The 16929-nt window shown below is 42.4% G+C and overlaps 1 protein-coding gene and 1 long non-coding RNA gene across 2 annotated transcripts; one reads left to right on the top strand and one right to left on the bottom strand.

Annotated features, from left to right (window-relative positions):
- Positions 1-670: 670 nt before the first annotated feature.
- On the bottom strand, positions 671-4714 carry LOC123320950. Its single transcript, XM_044908447.1, has one exon. It carries the CDS (start codon positions 4712-4714, stop codon positions 671-673), a length of 4044 nt encoding a protein of 1347 aa, XP_044764382.1.
- A 6844-nt stretch (positions 4715-11558) lies between these two features.
- LOC123320760 lies at positions 11559-12031 on the top strand. Its single transcript, XR_006538794.1, has 2 exons — positions 11559-11940; positions 11998-12031. It is a non-coding gene; the product is annotated as an uncharacterized LOC123320760 (long non-coding RNA).
- Positions 12032-16929: the final 4898 nt, after the last annotated feature.

Raw genomic sequence — 16929 nt, 5'->3', positions numbered from 1 at the left:
TTACTTTATTTCGAAGTTCTCTGTCCTTACGCTAAACACGCTAGGTCGGCCAGCCGCAGGAGCCTAGCGAAACGCTTCAAGTTATGGTACCGTACAGCACCTACGTCGCACGCAGTTATCACCAAGTTGAACATCGTATTACGTCGCTGCTAGATACATACACGGTCGGCCAGCACGAGTTGGGCCTACATTGCTATGGTTTGGGCGTTTAGTTTTCATATTTCTAGATTTCCTCATTTTCTATTGACTCTATTGCAAGATATTATATCATCAAATGAATAGTTAATCATTAAATATTATGTCTATTTTAGAAAAGAGCGTATTCGTACCGTTTAAGAGTAGTTTAGTCAATGAAAATATATCCCTAATTATAGTGAGTGTAGTGGACTGTATTTGTTTCTCGGGTCGTGGAATCAAAGAACGGTTTCTTATTTACAATATATTTACAACACACTTGGGCAAACGATGACTGGAGACTGCAGACTGTCTCAAACCCTCGCCCTTTATACAATATGCGCCCCTTCTTAGGGTCTCAGATGCACCGTATTGGTGGGGGCGGCTGACCTATAGGTTGACAGTTCTACTATTACATGGGTATATTTACACAATATTTACAATTTTAAAACTTTCTTTCGTCGTCCATCTCGGTAGGTAAGTTGGTTCTTCTTTTTCACTCGCCGTCCGTAACAGTCCTCCCCCCGGCGCAGCTTGCGTAGTCCTCTTCCTTCAAAACGACGGCGAGCTTACTCACTGGTCGTCGGAAAACGCCGGTTCTCGTTCGTACTTCGGCGACCCTGATGCCACCATCTGGTCCGGGATATGTACTCTTCACTAACCCCATCGGCCATGTGTTTCTTGGCAGTGTGCTGTCAACGATCAGGACCACATCTCCGGTGCGCAGGGGACGCGCCTTGTTACTGGAGTCTCCTCGAGGTACTAAAGTGGGTAGGTACTCCCGTACCCAGCGCTTCCAAAAGTGGTCTGCGAGAGCCATACTTGCTCGCCATGTTCGTCGATCGGCTTCATCACAGGGCCCCGTGGCTGGCATGCCGGTCGATGATCCTATCAGGAAGTGGTTGGGTGTGAGTGCTTCGGGATCTGCTGGATTCACGCTCACGTGGGTCAGTCGTCGGGCATTTATCGAGAATTCTGCCTCCGTAAGGAGCGTCCGCAGTACTTCTTCTGTCGGTGCCTTCTCTCGCAGTGTCACCCTGAGTGCCGTCTTCACTGATCGTACCATCCTCTCCCACGCGCCGCCTTGGTTTGGCGCGCCAGGTGGTATAAAACGCCACTCCATGCGATGCAGCAACCCTTCATCTTGTAGTTTTGGGAGCCATTCTTTATATGCAAGACGGAGTTCTTGGTCTGCCCCGCGGAAGTTGGTACCGTTGTCTGAGTACATGAGTCGCGGCCAACCCCTGCGTGCTGCCATCCTTCTCAATGCCATGATTGTTGAGTTCGTTGAGAGTGACGCGACGATCTCGATGTGTACGGCGCGTGACGTGAGGCAAGTGAAAAGTGCACCCCACCTCTTCTCTCGCCGGCGCCCTATCTTGATCATCATTGGCCCGAAGTAGTCCACCCCACAGTTGGTAAAGGGACGGTGAAAAGGGTCCATGCGAGCAAGTGGAAGGTCTCCTGTTGCTGGGGTTGTCGGCATTGCTCGTCTTCTTCGACAAAAGGCGCAGTTCTTTTCTATGGCTCGTACCGTGGGTCGAAGGTGAATGATCCAATAGTGTTGGCGTAGATCGTTGGTCACTCGTTCTCTATTGGCATGTCCCGCAGAGCAATGCTCCCGTAGAACGAGCAGTCTTGTGATTGGGTGACGACCATCAAGTATCACAGGTCTCTTCGTGTCACTTGGTGCGGCGGATGCTCCAATACGGCCTCTTACTCTCAGAATTCCATCCTCCATCACGGGATCTAGTCGGTAGAGCCGGCTCGCCTTTGGTATGGTTCGACCTGACCGGATTCGCTCTACCTCGTCTTGGAAGCTGTCTTCTTGAACACGTCGTATCAGCTCCTTTTCTGCGCGCTCGATGTGTCGATGTTCCAGTTTAATCGCTCGTCGTCGACAGATATCCACGAAGGCTAGGACTCTTGCTATAGTTCTCACCAGAATTTCGTATTTGGAGAAGCGGGCAGGATCAGGTACGCAGCTGGATCTTCTGGGATTCTCACTCACATGTAGGACTTCCTCTTCTGTTTCTTCATATGCCGTCTTCCCGGGCCACTGGTCTTCAGGTAGATAGAGGAAATCTGGTCCCTGGAACCACCGGTCCGTCGAGCTGATGGGCGCATTGGTCAACCGTGTGGCATCGTCAGCCACGTTGTGGTCGGTCGGCAGCCATCTCCATTCTTCCTTTTGGGTGAGCTCAGCAATCTCACCGAGTCTATGTGCAACGAAAGGTGTATATCGTCGCATGTCGTTCCTGACCCAATGGACCACCGTCGACGAGTCCGTCCAGTACGTCGTCTGGTCTACTTCCATGCGATGCTCCCTCTTGATGGTTTCGGCGAGACGAGCACCTATCACCGCTGCCTGGAGCTCCAACCGGGGAATCGTCAGCGCTTTCTTTGGCGCTACCTTCGCCTTTGCCGCTATTAAGACGACTTCGATGGACCCGTCGTTTCTCGTGATGCGCCAGTATGCCGTTGTCGCAAATGCCTGCTCACTTGCGTCACACAGTATATGAAGATCGATCCGTTCATACCCGTTCAACGTGTAGCAGCGTGGCAGTCGTAGCATCGCGATCTCGGGAAGTTGCGCCAGCCAGGATGTAAAGAGCTCGTTTTCTTCTGCCGGGATCGGTTCGTCCCATGTCATCTGAAGTCGCCATAAGCTCTGTAGGATGATCTTAGAGCGGATGGTGTAATGGCTCAATAGCCCCAGCGGGTTGTACACAGACATGACAGCGCTGAGTGCTTCTCTCTTGGTCGGTGCTCGCTTCCCCGCTTTGACATCTTCAGGAACTCGGCTCATGCAGGTGTTGAATCCCAACTCGTCTCGTTGAGCATTCCAATACAACCCAAGTATCTTGCTTCCGGGCTGTTCTCCCCCCAGTTGCGTAGGGGCCGTTGCGTGCAGCTCTGAGGGAATTCCTTCCAAAATGTTTGGGTCACTAGAGTTCCATCCCTTCAAGTTGAAGCCAGCACGAGCATGCACTTCTCTCGTTTCTTCGACAGCCTTTCGTGCTTCCTCCGCATCTTTGAAACTCGCAACCCAGTCATCCATGTAGTGAGCGTTCTTTATGGCTTCCAGTGCACGCGGGAACTCCTTTCCGTGTATGTCTGCATTGTGATTGCGGACATGGTGAGCTATGTACGGAGAGCTAGTTGCGCCGAAGAAGACACTGGTCATCTTGTACTTCTTCGGAGGATTTTCTCGGTCTTCTCCTCTCCACAGGAACTGTTGAGCTGGTTGGTCCTCGGGTCGTACCTTGATTCGCAGGAACATCTCTTGGATATCCGCCGTGATAGCGACGGCCCCTTCTCGAAATCTGAATAATATGCCCGGCAACGACAACAGCATATCAGGTCCTTCTATTAACTCGTCGTTTAGGCTCACCCCATTGTTTCTCGCCGCTGCGTCGAACACCAATCGATAACCCGGTTTGTTTGGATTCGTCACGGCAAAGTGAGGCAGAAACCACTTCACTGGGCTATCGTCTTCCGAACCGTCACATGGCGTCGCGTAACCCTTTTTCAATAGATTTTCAATCTGCTGAGTGTATTCCATCTTGAAAACCGGGTCCGCGTCCATCTGTATTTCCTTCCTTTTGAGCCGACGCAAGGCCTGATTGTAACTTGCCGGCATTGTCATCTTGTCCCTACGCCATGGTAGCCCCACCTCGTAGCCGACGTCAGTCTTCTTGATGGTTCGTTCGACTATAGTGACGGCTCGTTGGTGTGCCTCGCTCATTCTAGGCTTCCCTTGCACGCCCAGTGCTTCGATCTTGAAGTGTGCTTCTACGAGATCGTGCAGTTCCTTCTCGCCTGGGTTAATACTATGGGCCCGTTCGTAAATGTGCAGTACGTCCTCTCCTTCGTAGATGGCGCGGCGAGGCGCAGTCCTTGGTCGTGCCATCTTCTCCAATGTAGCTGCCAAATTTTCGATGCTACTTCTCGTTCTTTTTGAAGTTGGTGACCTTGCTTGTACCGTTTCGACACGCGTCTGTCTTGGTTCCCCTCGTTGTAGCCCCTCCCCCCGTTGGCTGACTGGGTTTTCTATCAGCCACTCGTTATCTCTCTGATGTGGTTCTTCTTTGAGAAGGGGCTCCGCCTGCTGCTCTTCTTCGACACTTTCAGTATCAGCCACTCGTTGACTTTCGTCTTGGATTGCCGCTACTTCTGCGGCCAACCGCATCTTCACGAGATCGGCTTCCATCTTGAGCTCGAGTCTCTTAATTTCGGCCAGTTTCTCCGCTGCCTCTAATTCTGCGAGCCGCCTTCTTGTAGTCACACTGACATTTGATCGATGTGACCTGTTTGTCGATCGATGTGACCTATTTGATTTTGCCGGCGACCTCTCGCGTCTTTTGTCACTAGCCATACTAGGTTCTACCAACCCAGACAATGGTGACGCCGGCTGATCTAGGGGAATGTTCCTCAACCGATCCAGGGAGTCGTTCCTTAGTTGTTCCCTCTCGATCGCTTGGAGACGACGTTTTTCTTCCATCTCTGCTGCGTCCACCTGACTTCTTGTTATTACCATTTCGCAGCGTGTATACGAGTTCCAGTCAATGACCGACGCTTTTTCGTGTTGCGTAGATCTGAAAAGATCCAATTGTTTCTTCAGATCTGAAAAGATCTGTTCGCTTCTTCAGATCTGAGAAGATCTTTTCGTTACTTCAGATCTGAGAGGATCTTTTCGTTCCTTTATCTGAAAAGATCTTATTCGTTCCTTTAGATCTGAAAAGATCTTATTCGTTCCTTTAGATCTGAAAAGATCTTATTCGTTCCTTTAGATCTCAAAAGATCTTTTTCGTTACTTCAGAGTGAATTGATCCGCTCGCGCTCAGCTCTGAAAGATCTTTTCGTTCTTAAAATCTTCGATCTTTTCGTTCTTCAAATCTTCGATGGTTTTCTTGATCCGGCCCGAAGGACCAGACTGTAGTGGACTGTATTTGTTTCTCGGGTCGTGGAATCAAAGAACGGTTTCTTATTTACAATATATTTACAACACACTTGGGCAAACGATGACTGGCGACTGCAGACTTTTTTTTTTTTTTTTGGTGTAGCAGGGGGAAAATCTGCAAACAGACGAACACACCCTCTGCTGAGGGGGAACAGTGTGGGGATTCTCACTCTCTGAGCTCGAGACCCACTAAAAACCCTTAACTGCTTCTTCATAGGTTCCGGGCATTTTGCCTATTAACCAGTTGACTCTTATGGTTTCTGGACTCTCACACGATCATAGTCGTGTTGATAGTTGTATGCTGCCTATAGCTTTTATAGGTTAAGCTCTTCTTTGGTTACATTTAAATCCTTAACTGATCTCTCGGTCTTCGGTGGTAGGTTCTTGACCTTCTAGCTTCTTCTGTTGGATCGTAGTCGACTAATCTTCGTAGTTCCTCATTTGGATGTTGTTTGGCTTTGTCGAATATCCTTTCCGCCTTTCTCTTCATAAATTCTGTAACTGGTTCCCATTCCAAGTCCTTGTAGATTTGTTTGTTCCTAACAAACCAGGGTACGTCCATCGCCATTCTAAGGAGTTTATTCTCAGTGGCCTGTATTCTCTTGATGTGGGTCTTGGCTGCGAAGCCCCATGCCGCCGATCCATATGTGAGTTGTGGTCGCGCAATAGTTTTTATCATCGTCAACTTGATGTTCTTATTCATATGACTTCTTCTGCCTATGAGTGGATAAAGTTTACTCATTGCGGCTTTTGTTTTATCAACAGCACATTTGATGTGGTTTTTCCATGTAAGTCCTCTGTCAAGCGTCACTCCTAGGTATGTTGCTTCATTTTTCCATTCAACCTCTTGTCCATCAACTTCAAGGTTTTCTTCCATCCTCAATCTTCTCTTTTGCAGTAATATTGCTTGAGTCTTTCTTCCATTGATTTGGATTTTCCATTTGATGCACCATTTGAGTAATTCATCTATGGCTTCCTGCAGTCTCCGGTGTATGATCTCTGGGCGTCGATGTCTGAACGCTATTCCTGTGTCATCTGCGTACAAGGTGAGCATATTCCTAGCATTCTTCGGGATATCATAAACGTATATTACGTAAAGCAGAGGTCCAAGTACCGATCCTTGAGGCACTCCCGCTTCCAATTGTCTGGTTTGAGAGGTTGGTCCATCTATCTTCACATAAAAGTTTCTATTCCTCAGATAGTTCCTTATAATCTTGCATAGCTTGGTCGAATATCCTGCTTTTTTCATCTTGTAGATTAGGCCTTCGTGCCATACTCTATCAAAAGCTCTCTCGATATCCATCAGAACTAATCCTGTGGCCTGTTTGGTCTGCATTCCTTCGGTGACGTATTCTATGAGCCGTAGTAATTGGAGTTCAGTCGAGTGTTTTCGTCGAAATCCAAATTGTTCGGGTGGAATTATCTTCAACATTTCTGTTTCCTCATTCAGCCTTTTGGCGATAACCCTCTCGACGACTTTTCCTAGTGCTGATAGTAGGCTGATTGGTCTATAATTTTGAGGAAATTTCCGTTCCTTTCCAGGCTTGTTGAAAACTATCATTTCTGCAGTTTTCCATCTCTTTGGGTAGTATTCGGTCCTCATCACTCCGTTTGTTATATTCGTCAAGGCTGCTATTCCTTTTCTAGGCAATTTCTTCAACATATAATTCGTTATCCTATCTTCTCCCGGTGCTTTCCGGTTTTTCAGTTTCATTATGATCTCTTTGATTTCTGTTGGTGAAGCCGGTTTTGGAATGATTTCGGTTTCCGGTGGTTCCATCATCAGTTCTTCGTTTGCCTCCACTTCTTCTTCTAGATCTTCATTGTCATCATCATTTCTGTAATTTATTCTGGCTTCTCTCTCAATTGTGTCGGCAAGTGCTCCGGCTTTTTCAAGTCTCGTATATACCATTCCGTTTGCTCCATGCAGTGGAGGTATAACTGTCTGTTCTCGTCGTAAGCGTTTTTGCATTTTCCAAGCTGAGTGATCTATCGTATTCAGTTCCCTTAATCTCTGGTGCCATCTGTTATTACGCAGTTCTGTTAAAGCATTTTTCAATATCTGACTATGCTTATTCAGTTTCTTCTTGTCTTCTTCTCTTTTTGTTGTTCTGTAGATTTTTCTGAGTCTTCTGTTCTTTTTTATAAGTTCCTTTATATCCCTTGGCGTATCTCCATGTGAATGTTTCGGAATTGGTTTCCTTATTCTCTTGGTGCTTTCTTCATAGGCTTCTTTTATATGATTTTCCAATTTTTCAACTGCTTCATCTAATTCATCCTGGGTGTTTATTTGGGGAATTTCCCTGATTTTCTCCTGAAGTAAATTCTTATATTTCTCCCAGTCTGTGCGTTCCTTGGTTTGTGTCTCTTCTTCGTTTCTTGGGCCATGTCCCACTATGAATTCTATGGGATTGTGGTCTGAAGTTCCGTCTTCTATTGTATCAATGCTGATTTCTTCAGTGATGTCTTTCATTACGACAATGTCCAGTACATCGGGTAGTCCATTTACTCTTGGTATGTAGGTCGGTATATCAGGTCCTATTACAACTGCATTAAGTTTTTCAGCATAAATCTTCAGTCTTCTCCCGTTTGTATTTTCCACCCTACTGTTCCATTCCTGCGATTTGCAGTTAAGATCACCAATTATGATTTTCGGGTGTCTTCCTTCTAGTAGCATTTTTAGATCCTCTTCCAGCATGTCCTTATCCGGTGATTTATGAGTTGAAATAATCTTCACTTGCCCTCGATTAGTATTCACAATAATCGATATTGCTTCTACTTCTTGTCCATTGAATATTTGGTCGAAATGGTGATCCATATTCCTTCTAGCCAGTATAGCAACGCCACCTGTGCTGTTAGGTCTATCATTTCTGTAAATATCGTAATTGGGAAATGCTATCCGAACGTTGGGGTTAAGTCTCGTTTCTTGAAGAGCTATGACATCCGGTTTCTTCTCTTCAATCAGTTCTTCGAATTCTGATCTGCGGGCTCTCAATCCTTCGACGTTCCAAGAGACGATTATGAGATTGTTCTTTATCGTCGTGTCAGCCATTAAATATTCTTAATAATTTGCTGCATCTTCTTCTCAATCTCTTTCTCCAGATTCTGCATCATCGTGCTGAGGAGGTTTTTCGTGAACTTATCCAGTTCCTCAGTGATTCCAGAAATTCCTTTTCTGGTTTCGGCTTTTTTGACGGTTTTTGCCTTTTCCGTCTTTTTCTCAGGTTTCTTCGTCTCTTTGACTGCTTCGGTTGCAGTTTCCTGGGGTTTCTTCACTTCCGAAGAGTTTGGGGATGGCCTCGGTGTATTTTGTGTTGGCCTCGAGCTGGTCTGGTTCGATCTTGGCGATCTCTTGGTCTTTTTAGTGACCAATTTCCATTCGCTACATCCCTTGTAGCTGGCTGGATGTCCTTGCTCTCCACAGAGAACACAAGAGGCATTTCGCTCCTCGTTCTCCCTGGTGAGCGTACACTCTTTGGAGCTGTGATTACCGGAGCATTTCACGCACCTCCATGGAAAAGTGCACTTACTTTGGGCATGTCTATATCGGTAACATTGTCCAGGCCCGGTCGTCCTTCTCTTAGGTTCAACAACACAGTTCATGTTGTAGAGCCTTCTCACCTCGAAGATACCCTTATTTTGGGTTTTAACCAGCAATAAGGGCATCGGCCTCTTAGTTATATTTGAGGTCATTCTTATGACCTCAGCATCGACGATCCCTTGATCCTTGAGGTCGTCAAGGATCGTCGGAATATCTGCATCCAGCGGTAGATATCTCACTACCGCATAGATTTTCTTTTCTTCCTCCCGTTGAAGAGTGTAAAACTCCCTATTTATTTTATGAAGGAAGTCCGTCATTCTTCTGTGGTCTTCCGCGGTTTGTGGAACGACCCTAATTCCGTCCTTCACAGTAGTCGCTCTGCTGTAATTTATTCCGTTTCGCATTAACGCGTTGGAAATTGACGTCCATTCGGACGTACCTCTCAGGGTAACTGGGGGGATTTTTTCTTTTCTCTCCACTGGAGTGGTTTTCTCTTGGGCTGGGGTTTCCAAGACTATTTTCTTGTTTGTATCTTCATTTGACGAGGAGCTATCCTTTCTCACTCTTTTGGCGGGTGGGGAAATTTTGGTTTGAGGGGTTTTGACCACCTCCATCTTCTGTTTTTGAACCGGTAAGTTCACTTCTTGGACATTTTTCAAAATAATGTTCTTCTTGAGTGCTTTGGAGTAACTTTCCTTATTTCCCTCCTGCAACTCGAGCCTCTCCCTGAGATTTTTAATCTCAGCAACTAAGCTAGATACGCATCTATCTAACTCATTCACCCTCGCTTTCAAACTTGCGTTCTCCTCTCTCAAAATATCGTGTTCGGACACGACATTAGCGATTTCTGGCGCGTCTTCTTCCATTACGGAATCGCAGTCCGAATGGTCAGACATTTTAGAATCTAATTAATAATTACTTTGCTACTCAAAGAAATTGGAAATAAAATTTTTCAAGACAAAAGAAAAATGTATCTCATGCATAAAAACAAAACGGCTCATCAAAAATTCTCTACGCTATGAGAAAAATCAGAAAGAAAGATACGAAAAATAAGCTCACCTGATGTTTTCTGCAGTACCAACGAGAAAATAAAAAAAATTCTCTGGACACTTAGGATGAACACCAACTTTGAAAATTTTAACGAATTAAAATTCCGATAACAAATATAGAACCTACAAAAACTCCACAGACGGAATCAAATATTCCGTAGCTTTGTTAGTGGGCACTTTCACCTCCGCTTTCACTTTTACGGCACTGTGACTTTCTCGTCCGCTTTCTCTTTTATAGCACTAGGAGCACTGTAGCACGTCTTCTCCTGTCAAGCGATTGACTCGGAATAACTGCAGACTGTCTCAAACCCTCGCCCTTTATACAATATGCGCCCCTTCTTAGGGTCTCAGATGCACCGTATTGGTGGGGGCGGCTGACCTATAGGTTGACAGTTCTACTATTACATGGGTATATTTACACAATATTTACAATTTTAAAACTTTCTTTCGTCGTCCATCTCGGTAGGTAAGTTGGTTCTTCTTTTTCACTCGCCGTCCGTAACAGTGAGAGTTAGATTTTTTGTTTATTAAATGAATAGTTGATTTTTGAAAAAGGGTATTCGAACGGAATCAAAATACTTTAGTGATTTTTTGACCACAAAAATTTGTAATTCCTAGTGAATTTATAAGGGCACGGTGATTTCGAAGCCTCTTGAATTGAATACGCGTAGATCGGCCGGCCGAGCCTCGGAGTGGGGATATAAGAATGGCATCCGCATCGCTGTTCCCATATTGAATTGAATTAGGTCAGTGTCGTAGAATAAGAGAAAGGGGTACACGTACGTGTTTATCAGTTTTCTTCGATTCATTTCGTAAATTTTGATAATCTGAGTGGAATCTAAATTTCTTGGATTGTTGAATAATTGGAGTGGTAGCAAATCGAAACAAACTTTGCACCCTGTCACAAGATCATGTGATAGTAGAAGGAGGAATGGTGAAATAGAGAAAGAAAAATTTATTACATTATCACTCAAAATCAAAATTGGAGATGTGTTAAAATTTTGATTCGTATTGACGTTGAAGTTTTGTGTTGTAACGAATTTGTTATCGGTATTCACAGAAAGACCCCGAAGAAGAATAAAACTATTATTGAAAAGCTTGGCAAAAACAAAGAAGTGTAGTACATTCTTTCTCCAAAAACAAGCCTAAACTTTTATACACTGCGGTTGTATAAAGGAAATCAGATTATATCTGCAGGGTGGGACATAAGTCTGGAATAAAATTAATGTTTCTTCAATATCGATCAACCACTCAAAGTGAAGACGCTGAAACCCACCAATTGCTTTTCAATTAACTTCTTCTTCTATCTATTAATAGTTTCTCAACCAATAACTTAACATTAAGATGCTGAAAAACATGTCAATTGAGTTCTGATTGCACTTATTTTTGGGACATAAAATTGAATATTCCGCGTTTTCATTTCCAGTTATTGGTTGAAAAAATTTCCAGGATATTCCCTGTATATTCTGGGTCGGGCCGACCCACACCTTATGGGCAAGAGCCGTCACTGTAGTGAGGCCTTACAAATATTTTAGTGTGACTTTCGGACTAATATCAAGTTATTTCCGTATAATTCCCCATTTTGAAAAACGATAGCAGAATATTCCGTATCCAGGAATACCTTGTCAATTTTGGGCAAAGTAAGAATAGGATGGATCATAATTCGACTAAAATAGAGGTTTTCATTTAAACAAATTTTTTTCGATGAAAGTACGAAACGAAAGAATTTTTTGGTGGATATGCTGTTAAAAATACATTATGACTTCGACAACAATTCCTGAATATTGCACCATTCTATCGTTAAAGCATACTGAAAGCTGGAAATTGTAGCATTACAAAATTATAATCAGGTATTGAAAGAATGAATTTGATGAATTAATTCCTCCAGCATTGTGTTTAGTATATTCTACCATCTGTACAAGGAAACGCAAATCATTTGTAATCCATAAACTGGTATTATAGTTTCCTATGTGTGATTTAATATTGGGGAGATGTTTGTTTGGAGATGGCATGTGTATTCGAGATTGCATAAAAAACTTATCGCGAAGCGTACGGATTTCTTGAAGAATTCAGTCAGATGCTATATGAAGACTAACGTCCACGATCATAATCTCGAAAGAGGATTTGTTTCCGAATAAAAACTAGTGATCTTACTGATTAGTCACATATCGATTAAAAATTAGATTTCGTGCTTTAAGAACCCTTTTTAAAAGGTGAGTTTAACGATCATTTGTTGTATTTTTACTGAATTCTTTTGAATCGTTCATCAGGGTTCTTTCACTGGGTGTAATTTTGTTCATCCAAGAAAAAATTCTCGATTTCGCTGCCGTACTGCCGTCTCGCCAAATATTGGAATCAACAATTGCTGTGAAAACCGAAGCCATCACCATCCCCAAGTTGACATCTCCACCAACCCTTAAGTAAGAACTCAGTGAGTGCCGATACTGTTCTGAACATCAGGAAAAAAAATAAGTACCTGGATTTTAATTATGAATATTTTCTTCATCATTCACCTTTAACATCTTCTTATTTGTCATTTGTGGTTTTATTAGTTTGCCATGAATTCAATCTTTTAAACGGAACTAAAACTAATTGGCGCCCTCCCAAAATTTGTTGAAGATAAGAACCTCACACCCATCAATGTTCTCCGGCGAACAGCTGCCGTTCGCAGTGTAACTATTATAATTTTCATTTATTCTTTAAAAGAAAATTCGTCAAAGTGAAAAGTACGTTACACAAATTTGGCGCCCAACGTGGGGCCAGATTGCCTGATTTATATTGTTATCAATATTACTGAACTCATATGTTGTTTCATATTTTTTTGGAATATTTACAAGATTTTTTTGATACATCTAAATGTGTTTACTACTGATTATTGAACAATTTTGAACTTTTATTATTCATTGTGGATTTCGATATTTTATTACTGCTGACTAGACATATAACTTCAATAAGTATTCTGTATTTGCCATATATTAGCTGAATTGATTATTTTTTTTTGCACTGCAATATTTCGTATTTTTATATCTATCATGAATCCAACTCATCTTTTGCTAAGCGAACTCAATTATGAGCTTCGAATCAGAGGAGTCACTTCAAATAGATCTCAAGATGATAAAAGAAAAATTTTGAAACGTTTGTTAGCTAGACAGAATGCTGGAGAAATTTTGGAATTAATAGACCCTAATTTTGAATTTGAAGTTGAAGTTCAAGAAATTAATACCACTCTTGAATCGATTACATCACTGATTGTCGATTTTGAAGGAACAAGTAATGATTCTGTTTTCAAAAGAGTAAAATCTCGTCTTACACACGTCACAGATCGAATTAATCGTTTACATTTAGATAATGACGATAAAGATGTTGCTTCGCGTAGAGAATTTAAAAACGAATCGTATGCGACATGCCTAGCTCTTGAAGCTGATATTCACGATAAAGTGTCATCAAACACTAGTGAAAATTTACCACCGGTTAATGATACTTCTAGTTACCCCATGAACAATTATACTCTTCAGAATATTCCGTCCTCTTCGAATGTCAAGTCTATACCTGTATATAAGTGGGGAGAAACATTTAATGGTGATAGAGACAAATTAACTATTTTTCTAGAGAATGTAGAAGAATTAAGAAAAGCCCGCCATGTAACCAAATCTGAATTGTTTGATTCAGCTAGAGATTTGTTCGTGGATGATGCTTTGTGTTGGTTCCGTCAAGTGGTTTCAGAGGTTAAAGATTGGGATTCACTTGTCGATTTGCTTAAAAGAGATTTTCAATCACCATTTCATGACGATAATTTATGGGAAACAATAAGAAACCGAAGTCAATTACAAAATGAAAGCGTTACAATATATTTCGCAAAAATTAATGAGTTATTCAACCGTTTGACACGTGCTGCTGTCGAAACTACCAAACTGAAATATATGCGTAAAAACCTACTTCCGGCATACAAAAGGGCCATTGCAACTGTAGAGACAAATACTCTTTCTGATCTTTATAAATTGATAAAACGTCTGGAGGATGATGACTTTTTAAAAATTGAATCAGTTGAAGAATATCATGGAAACGAAAGTATGAAGCGCAAAACTGTTTTTAGCAAGAACGACGCTAGTCAACAAAGAAATTATAAAATGAATTCATGCCAAGTAGCAAAGCCCTTTCGATTGAAACAATATCCTTTGTCTTCATATATGATGATTTTCGCCATAGCTGTATCGATAATTGCTGACATGAGCATGCCCGTAAGAGGTGTTGGGATAAGATTCAGATTTGATGGAGGCCTGTTTAACCTGAAGCGCCTCAGAGCAAAAACCCGTACCAAGTTTATCACGGAACTTCAATATGCAGACGACTGTTCACTCATCGCTAGCAGCTCAGAGGATCTACAGATAATGATGGACACCTATAAACATATATACGAAGCTTTAGGCCTTAGACTCAATATTGACAAGACCAAAATCCTGGTAAGTCCGCCAGAAAGCCTTCAAACAGATATCAGCCTGGACAATGAAACTCTAGAACAGGTCGAGCAGTTCAAATACTTGGGAAGCTTCATAAATGCTAGGGCTAACCTTGACACGGAGGTGCACAGCCGTATCAATTCGGCATCACTGGCATTCTGGAAGCTGAAGGACAGAGTGTTCCAAAATCACGACCTCAATCTGAAGACCAAGACAGCTGTTTACAGAGCAGTGGTCCTCCCAACGCTTCTTTACGGAAGCGAAAGCTGGACTCCCTACAGGCGACATATTAAACAGCTTGAACAGACGCAGCAACGTCATCTAAGACAGATAATGCACATCAGATGGTTCCACAAAGTTTCAAATGCAGAAGTCTTGCAGCGCGCGAGTTGTACAACAATTGAGACTCAAGTAACGAGGGCCCGACTCAGATGGAGCGGCCACATTCTGAGGATGCAAGACACAAGACTCCCCAAAATAGCTCTATACGGCGAACTCACTGAGGGAGCCCGGAAACCAGGAGGCCAGTATAAGCGGTTTAAGGATACACTACATCAATCCCTAAAATCAGTTAATGCTAATCATAACTGGGAACAACTAGCGTTAGACAGGTCACAGTTATAATGGAAAATCGAGAAGGATACAGCGGCGGCCAGATCTGGTTGGAGACTATCCATGCCCTGAGTGTGGAAGGATCTGCAGGTCACGGTTGGGTCTCTTTAGTCACAGGAGGGCATACAGTCGCAACTAGCACTAAGAAGTTACAAGTCTGTTCGATTTTTTTTCCTTCTTCTTTTTGTAGATTTATTCCCGGTAATGGGATACAGCAATGAATTAATGAATGATGAAGATATTGAATGACGAAATGGACGAAATGTTGAAGTTAGGCGTTGTTGAACCTTCAAATTCACCATGGTGTAGTCCGGTGCTATTAGTCAAAAAGAAGAATAACGAATATAGATTTTGTTTCGACGGTCGCAAGCTTAATGAGCTCACCAAACACGATTATTATCCACTTCCTCGTATAGATCGTATTCTCAACGGCCTTACTGGAGCAAAGTTCATTTCAAGCATAGATTTAAGAAAGTCTTTTTGGCAAATTCCTTTAGATCCGGAATCTAGAGAAAAAACCGCTTTCAGTGTTCCTGGAAGAGGCTTGTTTCAATTCACTGTAGTACCTTTTGGTTTGAGAAACAGCGCACAAGCACAACAGCGACTTGTCGATAAACTTTTCGGTCCTAAGTTTGAAAATAAAATTTTTGTTTATATAGACGATATAATCATCATATCGGCCACTTTTGAAGAACATGTTGAACTCCTGAGTGAAGTTCTTAATCGTCTCAAGCAAGCAAATTTGACAGTAAACTTGGATAAATGTCATTTCTTTCGAAATTCTATAAAATACTTAAGATATGTTGTTGACGGTCATGGTCTGAAAACTGATCCTGATAAAATTTCGTGTATGGTAAATTTTCCTCGCCCGAATACCACTACGCAAATCAAAAGATTCATCGGAATGTGTTCTTGGTACCGAAGTTTCATTAGAGATTTTTCCACCTTAATATCTCCAATTAACGATTTGATAAAGGGTAAAAGAAAACGTCAAGCTATCGAATGGACCCCTCAAGCCGAGGAGGCATTTCTTAAGATAAAAGAAGCTTTGGTAGCTTCGCCCATACTAACCTCCTCTGATTTCGATCGTCCTTTCACCATTAGTCGTATTCATGAGTCCAGTGAAGTATGTCTTATATCAATTAGTGAAGAAAACTTGGATAATTGGTATCGTAATATGCGTCTGAAAATCAAAAATGAACCTCAGAAATATCCACAGTGGAAGGTTGAAGATGACATTCTTTATAAACTTGTTCCGGTTCAGTCAAATATTTCCGAGTGGAAAACCGTCATACCAAATAACAAGCGCAGTGAAATAATAAGAACATTTCACGATCCTCCAACCTGCGGACACCTAGGTTTTTATAAAACGTTCGCCAGAATCAGTGAACTTTATTATTGGCCTAAAATGAGGTTCGATATCCTTAAGTTCATTCGTCAGTGTAAAATTTGTGGAGCTCAAAAAGTTTATAACAAACCCGGACTAGGATTGATGGGAAAGGAGAAAAATGTAAATTTTCCATGGCAAGTCATTGCTTTGGATTTAATGGGTCCATTTCCCAGATCTAAACGGGGCAATACATTCTTGCTGGTTATAGCGGATTGGTTCACTAAATATGTTGTACTGCATCCTATGCGAAAAGCGACAGCTGAGAATATAGTTAAATTTTTAGAATCCGACGTGTTTCTGAAGTTTGGAATTCCACAATTCATTATTTCGGATAACGGTGCTCAATTTGCCGGCCGCACTATGAAGAAATTGGCTGAATCTTATAAAGTCCAGAAGATTTGGTATACCGCCGTTTATTCACCTCAATGCGATTTCGTGGAAAGAACGAATCAAACAGTAGGGACAACTATTCGCTGTTACATCGAAGGCTTATCATTGCGACTGGGACAAAGATATTCAAAAAATTGCATTTGCTTTAAACACCGCCAAACATGAAGTGACAGGGTATACCCCGGCTTATTTGAATTTTGGACGAAACGTTCCTACCAGTGGCGATTATTATGGACAAATAAAGTCTACTGACGGTATTCAATTGCTACCTGAAAATAGGGATATTTATGCTGAAAATATTGAACCGTTAGCTAGCATTTTCCATGATATCAAAAAAAGACTTCATAAAGCTT

This window comes from Coccinella septempunctata, chromosome 9 (assembly GCF_907165205.1).
Source record: "Coccinella septempunctata chromosome 9, icCocSept1.1, whole genome shotgun sequence".
Lineage (NCBI taxonomy): Eukaryota > Metazoa > Arthropoda > Insecta > Coleoptera > Coccinellidae > Coccinella > Coccinella septempunctata.
This window is presented reverse-complemented; position numbering and strand designations above follow the sequence as displayed.

What these genes read in the sequence shown, in the direction of transcription:
- LOC123320950 (XM_044908447.1), bottom strand. Translation starts at nt 4,714, where the DNA reads ATGGTAATAACAAGAAGTCAGGTGGACGCAGCAGAGATGGAAGAAAAA.